Source organism: Nansenia antarctica, assembly GCF_963989245.1.
Source record: "Nansenia antarctica genome assembly, chromosome: 16".
Lineage (NCBI taxonomy): Eukaryota > Metazoa > Chordata > Actinopteri > Argentiniformes > Microstomatidae > Nansenia > Nansenia antarctica.
In genome coordinates, this window is record NC_137686.1 from 11,179,112 (window position 1) to 11,197,700 (window position 18,589).

Sequence of the window (18,589 nt, forward strand, 5' to 3'; positions counted from 1 at the left end):
CTTGTTTACGTGTAATACATCTCCACTGGGGAAAGGATTCCTCAAGTAGTCCTAATATCTGTGGAGGCTGGTGACTTCCAGAATTGAGGAGGCTTGCTCTTTCCGCTTGCTCGCTTCACTCGCGATGGAATGTTCCCTGTTCTTCTTATCTGTCTTTGTTCAAAATTATTAATTTGTGTTTGGCGGTACTGAAAGGATTGGGACACTCTCAGGATGGTGGATGAAGCAGCTTTTATTGCCTGCACAATGGGTCATCAAATAAACAAAACTATTAGCATGAATCTCTGGTCCGCCTGCAGCAGCTATTGTCCCTTCTGCTCAGGCTCACAACATTCACCACAACATACTACATACAATCAATGACATGTCAAAAGCACTCAAACACTATGTCAATCAGACACACAACATACAATTCAGAACAATACTTCATCCATTTCTAATATTTATCCTGCAGAGCAGCACTCATACACGCGTGTGGCGGAAAAAGGTACTACATGTGGAATGCAACATGACGTTACTGACTAGCCATGCCCTAGATCGCGAATGCTAGCAACACCACGAGTGGACTCTTACAAAATGCACCAAAACATAGAACTCAAACAACATATGTAATAAGTTACCTGCACAATGGGTCATCAAATAAACAAAACAATTGGCATGAATCTCTGGTCCGCCTGCAGCAGCTATTGTCCCTTCTGCTCAGGCTCACAACATTCACCACAACATACTACATACAATTATTAATTATTAATATTAAAAATAAAACTGTTCAATAAATCCTAAATGTTGTCTACCTATTCGATGTATAAATCGCGCCATCTCACCGACTTCTGAGGTCATTTTAAGCAAAAGTATTTGGCCAAATGAGCTATTATTTTCAGGGAAAAATGGCTTCATGTGATTGGACGAACAAAATGTCAATCTTTCAGCCCTGGACTCAATGCATGGTGAGGCCAGGCCTCCTCTGCCCACCCATTTTCAGTGATTTGGCCAATCACATATTGCCATGAAAAAAATTGCATTACATTGACTTCTATGAGAAACCACTTTCCTGGGGGAGGCCTGGCCTCCTCAATACAAACAGATAGGGATTCTGGCCTGTAGGTGCTTTACAATTGCAATATTGGGTTTTAGCCATGGAAAAATTCAGATTTATGAACAAAACGGAAATAATATGAATATAAAAACATTTAAAATATGTTTTTTGTTAAATAAATAAATAAAAGTATTGCTTTTTTAAATCTCTCTCTTCTCTCAAATTATTGGGGAGGCCAGGCCTCCTCCACCTCTATGGAGGAGCCTCCACTGCCTAATATAGCCTAAGCACTTTGAGCTGCAACGTTTGCAGGAAAAGTGCTATACAAATAAACTTTATTATTATTAATATGGGTTTGCTGACCTCTATACAACATGGACCCTGGCTATGGTCTGTGATGTAACAATGACCAAAATTCTTCTAAAACATTCCCCACATCACATCCAGTCATTAAGGATGTCACCATGTGATGACATAACAATGTAGAACATGCAGCTGGGGTTCTAGAATCCAGCTGCAGTACACATGCCGTTGATTTACCTGCCATTCCTCTGTGAAGAGCTAGATAGATAGATTAGTTATTCGTTCTTCTCACAGTTTTTCTCCAACTCTCGCTATCCGAAAGTCACCAGACAATGAATCCTAGTGCGCCTATTCAACCGACGGCCTCCTTGTATGTAGGAGATCTCCACATGGACACCACTGAAGGAATGCTATTTGAGAAATTCAGCCCTTCTGGACCGATCACCTCTATAAGAGTGTGCAGGGACATGAGGACACGCCGGTCTCTCGGGTACGCTTTCGTCAACTTCCAACAGCGAGCTGACGCCGAGTGCGCCTTGGACACCATGAACTTCGACGACGTCAACGGGAGACCCATGCGCATCATGTGGTGTCAGCGTGACCCCTCTAGAAGGAACAGTGGAGTCGGCAACATCTTCATCAAGAATTTAGCGAAGGCTTTCGACAGCAAGGACCTCTACGACACGTTCTCCGAGTTCGGGGACATCCTTTCCTGCAAGGTAGCGTCTGACGAGAACGGCTTCTCTAAACGCTTCGGCTTCGTCCAGTATAACACCCAGGAGGCCGCAGAGAGAGCTATCGAGAGACTCGACGGCACGTTGTTGAACGACCAAAAAGTGTTTGTCGGACACTGGAAGTCTCGCAAAGAGCGAGAGTTCACTAACGTGTACGTCAAGAACTTTGGGGAGGATATGGACGACCGACGCCTGAAGGAGAGGTTTGAGAGATTCGGACCGGCCCTGAGCGTCCGGGTCATGACTGATGGCGCTGGTAGATCCGTGGGTTTTGGATTCGTCAACTTCGAGAGGCACGAGAACGCCAAGAGGGCCGTCGAGGAGATGAACGGCCAGGAGATAAACGGGAGGCGGGTCTACGTGGGCCGGGCCCAGAAGAGAGGAGAGCGCCAGGCTGTCCTGAAGAGCCAGTTTGAGCAACTGAACCAGGGCCACAGGACCACATACCAGGTGTGTGTTTATGAAGGAAAAAATGTGACAGCTGCTGGTGAAAAGTAGTCAAAGCAACCAGTAGGCAAAGTCATTTTTCAGTTGTTTTTTTTACATGTGCTTAAACTACAGATTGTACGCTTTCGAATGATGTGTCATACAATCACAATCCAGAGAAAAAGCTGTTTAAAGAGTTGGTTGTTTTTCACACCTTCACACAGCCAGCTAATGGGCGGTAACACAACCACTCCCCCTCTAGATTGACAGCTGTCAATATCTGTCAGTGTTAGTCACTGGGTGAGATAGCTACAGCTAACATTATTATGTGTATAAGAAAAAGAAGCTGATAGTCTCGGTAAACATTCTTGATGTATTTGAGGTATAAAAACATCTCACTAAACATGCTCTCTCTCTACCAGCAGGGTGTCAACCTGTACGTGAAGAACTTGCACGACCGCTTGGACGACGACCAACTGCACAAAGAGTTCTCCCGCTTCGGAACCATCACCAGCGCGAAGGTGATGATGACGGAGGAAGGACGCAGCAAGGGATTCGGCTTCGTGTGCTTCTCCTCCCCCGAGGCGGCCACCAAGGCCGTGACCGAGATGAACGGCCGCATCGTGGCCTCCAAGCCCCTGTACGTGGCCCTGGCCCAGCGCAAGGAGGAGCGCCAGGCTCTCAGAACCAACCGGAACATGCCACAGAGGATGGCCAGCGTCTGCGCCGTTCCCGACCCAGACTTCCTACCTAACTTACCCTACCAGGTTGCTCCCCCACCTGGACTCTTCATGGCTTCTCACATTCCACAGACCCAGGACTGTGTAACCGCCCAATACTCCTCAGCTCAGCTGAGACCCACTCATCACCTGGCTACCCTCGAACCTGAGGCGAAACCTCAGCACTTCCAGAACACGCCCGACGACACCACCACGTCTCCATGGGCTACCGGGCCTCAGACCTTCGATGCTATGACCCCCGCCACACCTTCCCAGGTGCCCCGTAGGATGACGTCTCAGCACATAGGTCAGTTTATTTAGTGAAGCATCCCTGCGCATAGCAAGGTTCCCACGGGTCCTTGAAACCCTTGAAAGTTTGTGAGTTTGAGAAAAATAAATCAAGGTCTTAAAAGTTTTTTGAAAATAGACATGGGCCATTGAAAGTGCTTGAATTCCCCTCTCTCTCTCGCTAAAAAATAAATAATATATATTCAAAAATGTTTTACTCAGCTCGTCAACTAGCTCCGTCTCAAACTATGCCGTGTTGGGTCCTTGAATTTGAGGGAATCGAGTCTTGAAAGTCCTTGAAAGGTGCTTGAATGGGATGTTTCAGAAGGTGTGGGGACCTATCCAAACATTTGCCATAAATATCCCTTTGGTTATGCTTATCTTCCCCTCTCAGCTACCCAGGCCTTGAGAAAGCACCCTGCCGTTGCAGATGGTGATCCAGCTATGGCACGGCTGCACGCTGTGCCCCAGAACAAGTCCACAGCTGGTGTACACGACCGCCAGCAGCACACGGCTCCCCAGCTACAAGTCCCCGTGCAGCAGCCTGCTGTCCATGTCCAGGACCAGGACCAGGAGACACTGACTGCCTCCATACTGGCTACAGTTCCCCATGAGGACCAGAAGCAGATGATAGGTGAGTATATTTGTTTGTTTCTATGGATACCCATTAGCTGTTACAGTTACTGTAGAATTTCTACCTGCTGAAATGATGGCTAGGACTGGTGTTATCAAGCGAAAGGTTCTTTATATACAAATCTGCTGACATGCACTTGTGATCACTTTCAATTCAATAAAACAAGCTGTTAGATATTCACTTTCATATTCTGGACGGTACAATTCGCAATTCTCAAAAACAACAAACTGTCAACTTCTGTGAGACGTCTTGCTGCAAGGCATTCTGGAAACTGCAGTTCTGAAACCCATTCTTTAACTAATACAACAGAAATGTACTTCTTTTTTTGTAACTACCTTAACGATAAATAATAACTCTTTTAACTGTCAATCAATCATGTAACATATTAATCAATCTCTTTTAACTGTCAATCGATCAGGTAACCTATAACGTTACAACAGTTACTGTTACTGATATTTACTCCCCCCTCCCTCCAGGTGAGCGTCTCTTCCCATCCATCCTCAGCATGCACCCCAGCATCGCCCCCAAGGTCACGGGCATGCTGCTGGAGATGGACAACCGTGATCTGCTGCGCTTGCTGGCGTCTCCTGAGGCGCTGCGCTACCAGGTGGATGAAGCGGTCGCTGCGCTGGAGGCCCACTGGGCTGAGGAGGCTGTACAGAAAATTGGCCACTTCCCAGAGTTCCAAGCGGCTAACGCATAAAAAAGGAGACCCGGACTATGAAACAATACCGATTCACCGATGAAATAAAATGTTAGCATTGAAAAAAAACGATTACGAAATGAATAAATTATTTCATTAGGAAATTAAATTGATGGACTCGGCTGTGTCTAGAAAAGGGTAAACTGGACCTTGACGATAAAAGTAAAAACCCTGGTTGGACTAGATAGACCAACAACAAGGCCTCCTAAGTGGTAACTGGACTGCACTTATACAGCGCCTTTATCCAAAGTGCTTTACAACGGCCTCTCATTCACCCATTCATCACTACAATGCCTCTCCAATCTAAGTTCCTGTCCGAGCTTGACATGCACACCTACAGGCTTTTGCATCTCTTTAAAAAGAGAGGAGGTGTGATCGGCAAAAAAGTGATGGCAATCCATGAAGCCATGGACAAAGTATGTACATTTATTCCAGAAAAATATTTGATAGAATAATGTACCCCAATTCTTTGTACTCTAATATGTGTTGCATGATGGTGATTAAAATCAAATGTAATGTGGTATATTGCCTGCAAATTATGTACAGTTCTTGTACAACAGTGATGTTGGTGTACAATTATGCAGTAACCACAGGGCACAGAGGACTTTTGTCATACTCTCCACCCCTGCCTCTAGACTAAGCTGACAATCTGCCCTGCCTGGACCCCCCTCTTGACATAATTTCAGTCCTTCTGTTTAGGTGGCCTGGGATGGTGGCTTTCTGAGACCATTTTTTAGCTGCACTAAAGGGGCACTTCCTCCATTAGCAATCAGCTTTCTGTCCTTCCCTAAGTGTCAGTACATTACAATGAAGGTGGGTTTTCTGCCCTCAATCTTCCCTGGGCTTCCAAAAAAGTTAATTAAAAGTAACATTTAAAATCTGGACAAATGATGTCATATGACGATTTTGACATCTTTATGACATAACTTGTGTAGTTTAAAAAAACAACATATTATTTTTTGGGGAATCCCAGGGAAGATTGAGGTCAGGAAAACCAACTTCATTGTAATGTACTGACACTTATGGAAGAACAGAAAGCTGATTGCTAATGGGGGAAGTGCACCTTTAAAGGAAAAACACCTTTTTCAGTCTAGCCTATTTGCCATCTTCCCCACCTTCCCCATTGTGCGACAAGAACATTTTTCTTCTGTGCATTCTGTATGAACCTTTTGGAAATCCAAAGAATTACCCAAGTTTAGCTGTAAGAACTAAATTGAATGGGCTCCAGTTGATAGTAACGTAGCAGTGGTCTAGTATGTTAGCTCCTCTGCTGGGGCATGACACCTGTTGTTTGTAATTGGGAAGTTCTGTTGGTGTGATTAAAATCGCCGAGCACAATAACTGCTGCGTCGGGATTAGAGTTTTCCACAGAGGAGATGTAGGTAATACTTGGGACATTGCAATTGAAATTGCGTTCAAAGTAAAACACACACACACACGCAAATATTGACAGTAGAGCTTGGCTTGATAGTGTATATCCCCACTGTGCTGGCTGCTGGGTCGCCTCCACACCTGGCACCACAGGGGCCCGTTAATAAGACTGCTGTCTGTGGATTAGTTCGAAAAAAATGTGTCCAATACAACGTTGTAGTTGTTTAGTACAAATGGGTCTATAGCAGCTAGGTAACATTAGTCCTGTATCAGAGTTGTGTTGTTGGGTCTTGTAGCAGGGTTGGGTTAGCTATAGCAGCTAGGTAACATTTTGTCCTGTATCAGAGTTGTGTTGTTGGGTCTTGTAGCAGGGTTAGCTATAGCAGCTAGGTAACATGTTGTCCTGTATCAGAGTTGTGTTGTTGGGTCTTGTAGCAGGGTTGGGTTAGCTATAGCAGCTAGGTAACATTAGTCCTGTATCAGAGTTGTGTTGTTGGGTCTTGTACAGTTGCTCAAAATGCAGATAAGAGAAAGTATAGGCTAATATCAAACAACAATCCTAGAGATGACTAACTCAAACGTACGCATAACTAAATAAAAGCAGGCCAACTAACGACAGCTACACGCCCTCAACTGGGAACATAAAGGATAAATGAATTTTGCAATCGAACGTGTCCTACAGCGACAGCTGGTCGTGCAAATCAGGTTCTGGGAAGATTTTTGTACTTTTATTTTTTTTGCCATCCTCCCTCTAGTTTGAAATTAGGTCGTTGTTTTGAGCGCGCGTGCGCGTTTCATGCGCGTGCACGCGAAAAAAATCGCACGCGCTGTGCGCGCGGACAAACATATCCGCCACGAATGGAAACATTCCTGGAGGAAACACTGGAACAGCATTCTTTGGACCGATGGAACTAAGATCAACCTGTACCAGAATGATGGGAAGAAAAAAGTATGGAGAAGGCTTGGAACGGCTCATGATCCGACGCATACCACATCATCTGTGAAAAAACGTGGAGGCAGTGTGATGACATGGACATGCATGGCTTCCAATGGCACTGGGTCACTAGTGTTTATTGATGATGTGACAGAAGACAGAAGCAGACAGATGAATTCTGAAGTGTTTAGGGATATTCTGTCTGCTCAGATTCAGACAAATTCAGCTAAGTTGATTGTATGGTGCTTCACAATACAGATGGACAATGACCCAAAATATAGTGTGTAAGCAACCCAGGACTTTTTTAACCTCATAGGAGCCAACGGACCCCCATCGGCATCCGAAGTGATATAAAGAGTTTACCTCGATCAATTCTCTTCATCGATATCACATTTTTTTCACAATTTTGCATGCTATACGATGCCACCATTTTTTCCCCGAGACGGTAAACACGGCCTAAGTCACATCCAGTTTTCTCCAACTGGAGAATGTGTCATGTCCGGTTTCAACGCCGAATTTCCATACCATTGGTCGGCCAACCCCCAAAAATCCCCCCCCCCCCCAACAAAAGAAAATGAAATCTGATACATGAGAAAGGTCAAAGGTCAAAGATGGTGCCAAAATATCTCCAAATGGCCTAAACATATAGGTGTCCGCCTAAACATACCTGTACTAAAACAGGTACAAAGTTGCATTTGCTCACATTACTAGCATCCAGTGATGCCGGTAACGCGTTACTAAGTAACGCGTTACTCTAATCTGAATACTTTTTCTGTCATGAGTATTCTAACGCGATACTATTTCCAAATCAGTAATCGGATTAAAGTTACTTATTCAAGTGACTGTGCGTTACTATTGCGTTACTACCTCATAACTTAGGCTAAATGCAGTATTTCTTTGTAATGTTCGATAGCTTTTCTCGCGTCTTGGGGAGTGACGTCAGTGCTCACGTTTTCAACACGAGGTTACTATGGAAGGCCATGCCCGCAAAAAACGGCTCTCGACTATCGCGAGATTGCAGCAGAATCGCTCACGTGTATCACCACGCTGATTGCACAGTGTAAACAGAAGCGTAGCCTACACAATGGAGCGAGAACAGAGATATGCGTTAAATAGCTGGAAATATAAGGATTATTTTGAGTTTGTGTCAGCAAAGGATGACAAGAACATAAATGTTGATCATTGATAAACTCAGACTCACCCAGTTTAGGATTAGGATTATATTAGGATCATATCTGAATGGTCAGGGTAGGTTTTAGGTTTTGTGAAACCACTCCTTGCTAGTTACTGTTAAATAAAGATTATATTTATTTTATTGTTTAAAAACAAGTATTTATGTTGGGTGAGGCAAAGAAAGACTCTTTATTTTGTTGTTTTAAGTTATTGTTTAAAGTTTAATTATGTAATTTAAGTTACTGTTAAAATAAAGTGAGTTTTGGCAAAACCAGTTTTCATTTTTATGTTGCGGGGGGGGGGGGGGGGGTCGGGTGTCTAGGCAGCTGCCAATAGTAACTAAAAAAGTAACTAGTAATCTAACTTAGTTACTTTTAAAATCAAGTAATCAGTAAAGTAACTAGATTACTTTTTAAAGGAGTAATCAGTAATCAGTAATCAGAATACTTTTTCAAAGTAACTGTGGCAACACTGCTAGCATCGACTTTGGCACAAGTACTAATAAGACCCTGGAGTACTGATTGCTAGATGATTTTGGCTTCGTTATCAGGTTTCCAAGGTGATATTCACTGGAAAAGCTGTTGTTTTTTTAGGCGGAGACTGAATTTGAGATGTTTTATAATGTTCTAGCTCTATTTGCTCTGACACAGTAACATATATTTTGATTCTGACACTTCTACAGCCACCCCACAGGTGTTAGCTTTCATTTGATAACAATATCATTATGAAGGCCCTTGTGATTGTGGAGATATTCTATATTCACTGTGGGCATGTCATTTTGAGCAGAAAACCAGAAAAATGAGGTGGATTGATTGATTGATTGAAAACTTTATTAGAAGATTTGCAGAAGTAGGTACATGAAAGTACATATTACATACAAGGTCAACTAACAGGATAAAAACCCAAGAAAGCCACTGGCTTATTTCAATTGGGGTCCTTGATTCTCAATTCATCGGATAAGAACGTGCAAACCAGCAGCTTTGTGTCGAAAGACACAACTCTGTTTCCACAACTGTCTATTAAACTGAATGACAAGAAGGACCGTGTGGATCAGGAGATCTCCTCTGCTGAAGTGACAGACTCTGCTCTCTACTACTGTGCTGTGAGGCCCACAGTGACAGGAAACACAGAGACACTGTACAAAAACCTGACAACATGCACAGACAGAAAGCAATTCCATAAGTTGTTATCAACACCATTTAAGTCCACATTACAGTTGAATCACAATTAAAAATCTACCACAATCTTCCTAATAATACATGATACAATACAATATTACTTGATACTGATATTGGTAATTGTCACATGTAAAAGTAAATACTGCCCAAATTAATATTAAGATATTTCATTTGCATAATACTATCATTGTGTCACGCTGCAGTATAACCATTGTTTTACCCTTACAATACCAATCAGAAAATCAACATCAGTTATATTTCAAAGACATGTAATATGATCTATGTATAGAACACAGAGCTTTACCCACTATAGGACCGACCCAAACCATACCATGCTGACTCTAATACTCTTGTCCTTCTAGTCCTGTTACAACGTCTATGCTGGGTGTGTAACCAGGCCAGACCAGTACAGCTGGCTCAGTTTGGCTGTGGTGTGAATTCAGGTACAATGTGATTAAACAGGGAGCAGTAATTCCCTCTAGAGCCAGTAGGGGGTGCTGTTCATACGTATATCCACATGTAGGGGATGTTAGAGTGAAGAAGTGTAGTCAGGTCTCTGTGTTCTCTGTGTTTGTTACTCAAAGGTCTGCCAAGATGTTGCTCCTCTCGTTTCTCCTCTTTACAGCTCTTTCAGGTGAGTTACAACAGGTATTGATTGAATGCTTATTTCTCAAAACATTTTCATTGTATATGTTCATTTTAGCCGATTGTACGTCTCAACATTTGAAATTGATCATTCTATGTCTAGAGTATATAATGTTACACTCATACAAGCAGTTTACAAATAAGTTTTCCCCCACAGGAATCAGTTTTGGGGATATGAAGCCAAACTCTCCAGAAGAGCATGCTGTGGAGGGGAGAAATGTCCACCTCTCCTGTAAATATGATGACAGCAGTATCTACAACGTACAGTGGTACCGCCAATATTCAGGATCTAAACCAGAGTTCCTCCTGTACATCTCAGAACAGGGCTCTATAGTAAACGCTACTCCACCATACCCTCGCCTGTCAGCTAACATCCAGATAAACGACAATAATGTTTCTCTGGAGATCTCCTCTGCTGAAGTGACAGACTCTGCTCTCTACTACTGTGCTGTGAGGCCCACAGTGACAGGAAACACAGAGACACTGTACAAAAACCTCACATGAATCTACAGTACATGAAACACACCTACATACACTGAACTACGTTAAGGGGAGGGGCTTGTGGCAGGGGAGGGGCTAAACAGAGAAGATCATAAACACCAGGATGGAATGTTCAGTTATCATTTGTCTCTGTTTCATGTAAGATGATGTTGTTGTGTTCTCTGCTGTTCCTGAACATAGTTATGGGTAGGTGATCTAATGTTTTACCATGATACTCATTGTGTTGCTCATATGTTTGTATGTTTGTCTATGGTGATCCAAGATGGCGCCGACCATGGCTGCTATGTCGCTACAGTTTGTTGTGTTCTGTCTGTTCTGTGTCTCTGTGTCCTGCCTAACGTCGTACACAAACGACGTTCTACTGCACATGAGGGGTTTAACCCCACCGGACATCTTCCCCAAACTACTCACCCGTTCCACGGACATTCTGGATATGCTTGTGAGGGGGACCGCATTTTTCGCCAGAGCTGTGAGGTGGATCAGAAGGCAGCGAGGTCGGAGAGCTGGCTGTTTGGTTCGCCTTCGGCGGAGAGGGACGCGACCACCACTCCCGGGCATATTCCTGAGCAACGTGAACTCCCTCTGCAATAAAATGGATGAACTCCGGTGTCTCGTTGCAAGGAACAGCGACTTCCACTCCTCGGCTGTCTTCGCGTTCACGGAGACGCACCTATCTTCATCTGTCCCTGACGAGGCGGTGGAGCTAGAGGGATTCTCCGCGTTCCGGGCTGACAGAGACTTCGAGGCGGTGAGCAAGTCTAGGGGAGGGGGGTTAATGTTCTTTGTAAACGTGCGCTGGAGTTCCGAGGTGACAGTGCTCCACAAACACTGTTCCACGGCTATAGAATCCCTATTCATCCTCTGCCGTCCATTCTATTCCCCCCGTGAGTTCAGCTCATTCATTCTCGCGTGTGTCTACATTCCACCTGATGCTGACGTCACTGCAGCAGTAGACACACTGGCAGAGCAATTAATGAGTGTGGAACGTAGTTACCCGGACAGTTTTGTTGTTGTTTTGGGAGATTTTAACCAGGCTAATCTTAGCCGGGCGCTCCCCAAATACAGGCAGCAAGTCATGTGTCCCACCACGGGGGTGAACACTCTGGACCATTGCTACTGTACAGCTCGTCAAGCCTACCATTCTGTCCCCCGTGCTGCACTGGGCTACAGTGACCACATCCTCATACACCTGATCCCTCGCTACAGGCAGAGGTTAAAACTCTCTAAACCTGTTGTACGGCGATTTAGGGTGTGGTCTAGTGAGGCATGTGAGCGACTCTGCGCCTGGTTGGAGAGTGCAGGCTGTGACCAGGACTTGGTGGAGTGGGCGGAGCCAGAGGCTGGTAACAATCTGGATGTATACACAGACACTGTTACATCATTTATCAGCTTTGGCGAGGAGGTGTGTGTCCCCCTCCGCTCCAGGAAGTCCTTCAACAACGACAAGCCCTGGTTTTCATCCCAACTCAGGCGTCTGAGGTCAGAGAAGGAGGTGGCTAGGCGCAGTGGGGACGTGGACCGGGTCAAGCAGGCCAAGTACAGGTTCGCCAAAGCGGTGAAGGAGGCGAAGCATCGCTTTTCGGAGAAGCTGCAGCAACAGCTCTCTGAGGGGGATTCCGCCTCCGTCTGGAAAGGCCTAAAGACCATCACCAACTACAAACCCAGGTCCCCGCTGATGTCCGACAACCTCCCTCTCGCTAATGAGCTGAACAAGTTCTACTGTAGGTTTGAGAAAGAGAGGTTCCCGCCCACCCCCGCCCTCTAGCTCCACACCCCCCGGCTACAACCACCACCCCCGTCCCCCAGGGGGGCCAATGTCCCTCCTGCTACCCCCCCCCTCCCCCCTCCCCCCCCTCCCTCCCCCCTCCTCACCCGCCCCGCCCACCCCCACCCCCCTTTCCCCACCCCCTCTCTCTGTCACAGTGCGAGAGGTAAACAGACTGTTTAAGAGGCAGAATCCCCGGAAGGCAGCTGGTCCGGATTCCGTCTCTCCCTCTGTCCTGAAGCACTGCGCCGACCAGCTGGCCCCGGTGTTTAACCACATCTTCAACGCCTCGCTGGAGCTGTGTCACGTCCCAGCGTGCTTCAAGGCATCAACCATCATCCCCGTCCCCAAGAAGGCCAAGGTCACAGGCCTCAACGACTACAGACCCGTCGCTCTGACCTCTGTCGTCATGAAGGTCCTGGAGCGCCTTGTCCTGGCCTACCTGAAGCTCATCACGGAACCTGTGCTGGACCCCCTGCAGTTCGCGTACAGAGCCAATAGATCCACGGAGGACGCCGTGAACATGGCTCTGCACTACGTACTAGAACACCTAGACACTGCAGGCAACTACGCCAGGATCCTGTTCGTGGACTTCAGCTCGGCCTTCAACACGATCCTCCCACACATCCTGGAGCACCAGCTATCCCTGCTGCAGGTGCCGGTCTCCACCTGCAGGTGGATCACGGACTTCCTGACTGACAGGTCTCAGCGGGTGAAGCTGGGGAAGAGCATTTCCAGCTCCAGGTCCACCAGCACGGGCTCCCCGCAGGGCTGCGTCCTGTCTCCAGCACTATTCTCCCTTTACACCAACAGCTGTGTCTCCCGCCACCCCTCGGTCAAGCTCCTGAAGTTTGCAGACGACACCACCCTGGTGGGCCTCATCTCCGGGGGGGACGAATCTGCCTACAGGGGTGAGATCGAGGGGCTGCAGAGCTGGTGCAGTTTAAACAATCTGGAGCTAAATGCTCTGAAAACAGTGGAGATGGTGGTGGACTTCCGAAGGAAAGCAGCCCTGCCCCCTCCCATCACGCTGGGAGGTACCCCGGTGGCCTCCGTGGAGTCATGCCGCTTTCTAGGCATGACCATCTCCCGGGACCTAAAGTGGGAGCAGAACACCGAGGCCCTCACGAAGAAGGCCCAGAAGAGGATGTTCTTCCTCCGGCAGCTGAGGAAACTCAGGCTGCCGAGGTCCATGATGGTCCAGTTTTACACGGCCATCATAGAGTCCATCCTCACCCACTCCATCATCACCTGGTTCCCTGCTGCAACGACCAAGGACAAGGCCAAGTTGCAGCGGGTGCTACGTTCAGCAGAGAGGGTGATCGGCTGTCCCTTGCCCTCCCTCAACTCCCTGCATGACACCAGGGCTCTGAGGAGGGCAAGGAAGATCATGGCAGACCCCTTCCACCCTGGCCACGGCCTCCTCACCCTGCTTCCCTCTGGAAGAAGGTTGCGGCTGCCTAAGGCACTGAAGGCCCGCCACAGGCTCAGTTTCTATCCCTCAGCCGCTAGGCTGGTAAATGACTCTGGCTTCCCCCTCCCCCCCGCCCCCAAGTCTGCCCAGGACTGAATACGCACTGGACTCACTGTAAAAACTCTGCACTGCACTTTATACCGCACTATCCAATGCACTGTTGTCTGTCCTGTGTTGTTGTTGTTGTGTTGTCCTGTTTTTTGACACGTGAAAAAAGTATAAACGCACTTGCTGTGGTGACGAAGCAAATTCCTATATGTGTAATGCATAGTGGCAATAAACGTTATCTGAATCTGAATCTGAATCTGAAGATAGATAGATTAGTTATTCGTTCTTCTCACAGTTTTTCTCCAACTCTCGCTATCCGAAAGTCACCAGACAATGAATCCTAGTGCGCCTATTCAACCGACGGCCTCCTTGTATGTAGGAGATCTCCACATGGACACCACTGAAGGAATGCTATGTGAGAAATTCAGCCCTTCTGGACCGATCACCTCTATAAGAGTGTGCAGGGACATGAGGACACGCCGGTCTCTCGGGTACGCTTTCGTCAACTTCCAACAGCGAGCTGACGCCGAGCGCGCCTTGGACACCATGAACTTCGACGACGTCAACGGGAGACCCATGCGCATCATGTGGTGTCAGCGTGACCCCTCTAGAAGGAACAGTGGAGTCGGCAACATCTTCATCAAGAATTTAGCGAAGGCTTTCGACAGCAAGGACCTCTACGACACGCTCTCCGAGTTCGGGGACATCCTTTCCTGCAAGGTAGCGTCTGACGAGAATGGCTTCTCTAAACGCTTCGGCTTCGTCCAGTATAACACCCAGGAGGCCGCAGAGAGAGCTATCGAGAGACTCGACGGCACATTGTTGAACGACCAAAAAGTGTTTGTCGGACACTGGAAGTCTCGCAAAGAGCGAGAGTTCACTAACGTGTACGTCAAGAACTTTGGGGAGGATATGGACGACCGACACCTGAAGGAGAGGTTTGAGAGATTCGGACCGGCCCTGAGGGTCATGACTGATGGCGCTGGTAGATCCGTGGGTTTTGGATTCGTCAACTTCGAGAGGCACGAGAACGCCAAGAGGGCCGTCGAGGAGATGAACGGCCAGGAGATAAACGGGAGGCGGGTCTACGTGGGCCGGGCCCAGAAGAGAGGAGAGCGCCAGGCTGTCCTGAAGAGCCAGTTTGAGCAACTGAACCAGGGCCACAGGACCACATACCAGGTGTGTGTTTATGAAGGAAAAAATGTGACAGCTGCTGGTGAAAAGTAGTCAAAGCAACCAGTAGGCAAAGTCATTTTTCAATAGTTTTTTTACATGTGCTTAAACTACAGATTGTACGCTTTCGAATGATGTGTCATACAATCACAATCCAGAGAAAAAGCTGTTTAAAGAGTTGGTTGTTTTTCACACCTTCACACAGCCAGCTAATGGGCGGTAACACAACCACTCCCCCTCCCCATTCTTGATGTATTTGAGGTATAAAAACATCTCACTAAACATGCTCTCTCTCTACCAGCAGGGTGTCAACCTGTACGTGAAGAACTTGCACGACCGCTTGGACGACGACCAACTGCACAAAGAGTTCTCCCGCTTCGGAACCATCACCAGCGCGAAGGTGATGATGACGGAGGAAGGATGCAGCAAGGGATTCGGCTTCGTGTGCTTCTCCTCCCCCGAGGCGGCCACCAAGGCCGTGACCGAGATGAACGGCCGCATCGTGGCCACCAAGCCCCTGTACTTGGCCCTGGCCCAGCGCAAGGAGGAGCGCCAGGCTCTCAGAACCAACCGGAACATGCCACAGAGGATGGCCAGCGTCTGCGCCGTTCCCGACCCAGACTTCCTACCTAACTTACCCTACCAGGTTGCTCCCCCACCTGGACTCTTCATGGCTTCTCACATTCCACAGACCCAGGACTGTGTAACCGCCCAATACTCCTCAGCTCAGCTGAGACCCACTCATCACCTGGCTACCCTCGAACCTGAGGCGAAACCTCAGCACTTCCAGAACACGCCCGACGACACCACCACGTCTCCATGGGCTACCGGGCCTCAGACCTTCGATGCTATGACCCCCGCCACACCTTCCCAGGTGCCCCGTAGGATGACGTCTCAGCACATAGGTCAGTTTATTTAGTGAAGCATCCCTGCGCATAGCAAGGTTCCCACGGGTCCTTGAAACCCTTGAAAGTTTGTGAGTTTGAGAAAAATAAATCAAGGTCTTAAAAGTTTTTTGAAAATAGACATGGGCCATTGAAAGTGCTTGAAATCCCCTCTCTCTCTCGCTAAAAAATAAATAATATATATTCAAAAATGTTTTACTCAGCTCGTCAACTAGCTCCGTCTCAAACTATGCCGTGTTGGGTCCTTGAATTTGAGGGAATCGAGTCTTGAAAGTCCTTGAAAGGTGCTTGAATGGGATGTTTCAGAAGGTGTGGGGACCTGTGACATAGAGACAAGAGCACTATCCAAACATTTGCCATAAATATCCCTTTGGTTATGCTTATATTTCCCCTCTCAGCTACCCAGGCCTTGAGAAAGCACCCTGCCGTTGCAGATGGTGATCCAGCTATGGCACGGCTGCATGCTGTGCCCCAGAACAAGTCCACAGCTGGTGGACACGACCGCCAGCAGCACACGGCTCCCCAGCTACAAGTCCCCGTGCAGCAGCCTGCTGTCCATGTCTAGGACCAGGACCAGGAGACACTGACTGCCTCCATACTGGCTACAGTTCCCCATGAGGACCAGAAGCAGATGATTGGTGAGTCTATTTGTTTGTTTCTATGGATACCCATTAGCTGTTACAGTTACTGTAGAATTTCTACCTCCTGAAATGATGGCTAGGACTGGTTATCAAGCGAAAGGTTCTTTATATACAAATCTGCTGACATGCACTTGTGATCACTTTCAATTCAATAAAACAAGCTGTTAGATATTCACTTTCATATTCTGGACGGTACAATTCGCATTTCTCAAAAACAACAAACTGTCAACTTCTGTGAGACGTCTTGCTGCAAGGCATTCTGGAAACTGCAGTTCTGAAACCCATTCTTTAACTAATACAACAGAAATGTACTTCTTTTTTTTTGAACTACCTTAACGATAAATAATAACTCTTTTAACTGTCAATCAATCATGTAACATATTAATCAATCTCTTTTAACTGTCAATCGATCAGGTAACCTATAAAGTTACAACAGTTACTGTTACTGATATCTATTCTCCCCTCCCTCCAGGTGAGCGTCTCTTCCCATCCATCCTCAGCATGCACCCCAGCATCGCCCCCAAGGTCACGGGCATGCTGCTGGAGATGGACAACCGTGATCTGCTGCGCCTGCTGGCGTCTCCTGAGGCGCTGCGCTACCAGGTGGATGAAGCGGTCGCTGCGCTGGAGGCCCACTGGGCTGAGGAGGCTGTACAGAAAATTGGCCACTTCCCAGAGTTCCAAGCGGCTAACGCATAAAAAAGGAGACCCGGACTATGAAACAATACCGATTCACCGATGAAATAAAATGTTAGCATTGAAAAAAACCGATTACGAAATGAATAAATTATTTCATTAGGAAATTAAATTGATGGACTCGGCTGTGTCTAGAAAAGGGTAAACTGGACCTTGACGATAAAAGTAAAAACCCTGGTTGGACTAGATCAGGGGTGGCCAACCCGCGGCTCGCGAGCCGCATGCGGCTCTTTGGCTGTCTGTGTGCGGCTCTTCAATCCATTCATTAAAAGTGTTGGTGTAGCGCTCTCTGACAGGCCGCGTTCGTAAATTCGCCGGAGCGCACACTGGGTTTAACGTCATAATGGAACCAAGTAATTTGATTGGACAAGAGACGTGGAGGCACCAACGTTCTCAGAGCGAATTTACGAACGCGGCCTCTGTCTCGCTGCACACTGCTGTAACCCGATACTTTTTTTTCAAGGATCATCTCGAGTCACTAACAATGTTGCCAGATTGGATTGATTTTTCAGCCCAACCAGAGTCTAAAAACCCACCCAGAGTGATCATAAGTAGCCCGATTGGGCTGGAATCGGCCATATCATGGCAACACTGTTCCCTAATTGTCCGTTCTGAGGAGAAGCTGTCACGTAACACGGCTTTTTGACAGTTCATTTATTGACAAATTACGGATAACAACAACAAAATAAAAATGTCAGGGAAGAAATGTACAGCTAAACGCAAGTATGGAGATGAGCAAAGGAAGTTTTTAGCCGAGTGGGAGAGTGAATATTTCTTTGTGGAGCGCAATGGAAAGCCATTCTGCCTGATATGCCAAACATCGTTGGCACATTACAAAGCTTCCAATCTCCAGCGCCATTTCAGCACAACGCATGCTAACATTGACCAGGAGTTTCGAAAAGGAACCGAACTTCGCAAGGGTAAATTAAACAGCTTGAAAAGCCAGACACAAACACAGACCAAGTTGTTCCAAAGATTTGTTAAGCAATCAGAGACAGTGACACTTGCATCCTATCAAGTGGCCTGGAACATTGCACGTGCTAAAAAGCCATACAATGAAGGAGAGTTTATTAAGAAATGCATCATGAATGAATGAATGAATGAATGGTCTTTATTGTCATTGATATAGTACAGGTACCAAACAACGAAATTTGGGAGGGGGGGCTCCCCTGGTGCTAGGAAAAAAAAGAAAAAAAAAGTAGTTCTGTTCGGATTGACACACATGTGAAGGAACTGCTTCGA

The 18,589-nt window shown here is 46.8% G+C and overlaps 1 protein-coding gene across 1 annotated transcript; it reads left to right on the forward strand.

Annotated features, from left to right (window-relative positions):
- Positions 1–1,671: 1,671 nt before the first annotated feature.
- LOC308171946 (polyadenylate-binding protein 1A-like) lies at positions 1,672–11,872 on the forward strand (the record flags this gene model as incomplete). Its single annotated transcript, XM_080546859.1, has 7 exons — positions 1,672–2,523; positions 2,925–3,525; positions 9,862–9,942; positions 10,125–10,133; positions 10,302–10,564; positions 10,908–11,393; positions 11,852–11,872. The coding sequence occupies 7 exons, from the start codon at positions 1,672–1,674 to the stop codon at positions 11,870–11,872; spliced, it is 2,313 nt and encodes a 770-aa protein (XP_080402985.1).
- Positions 11,873–18,589: the final 6,717 nt, after the last annotated feature.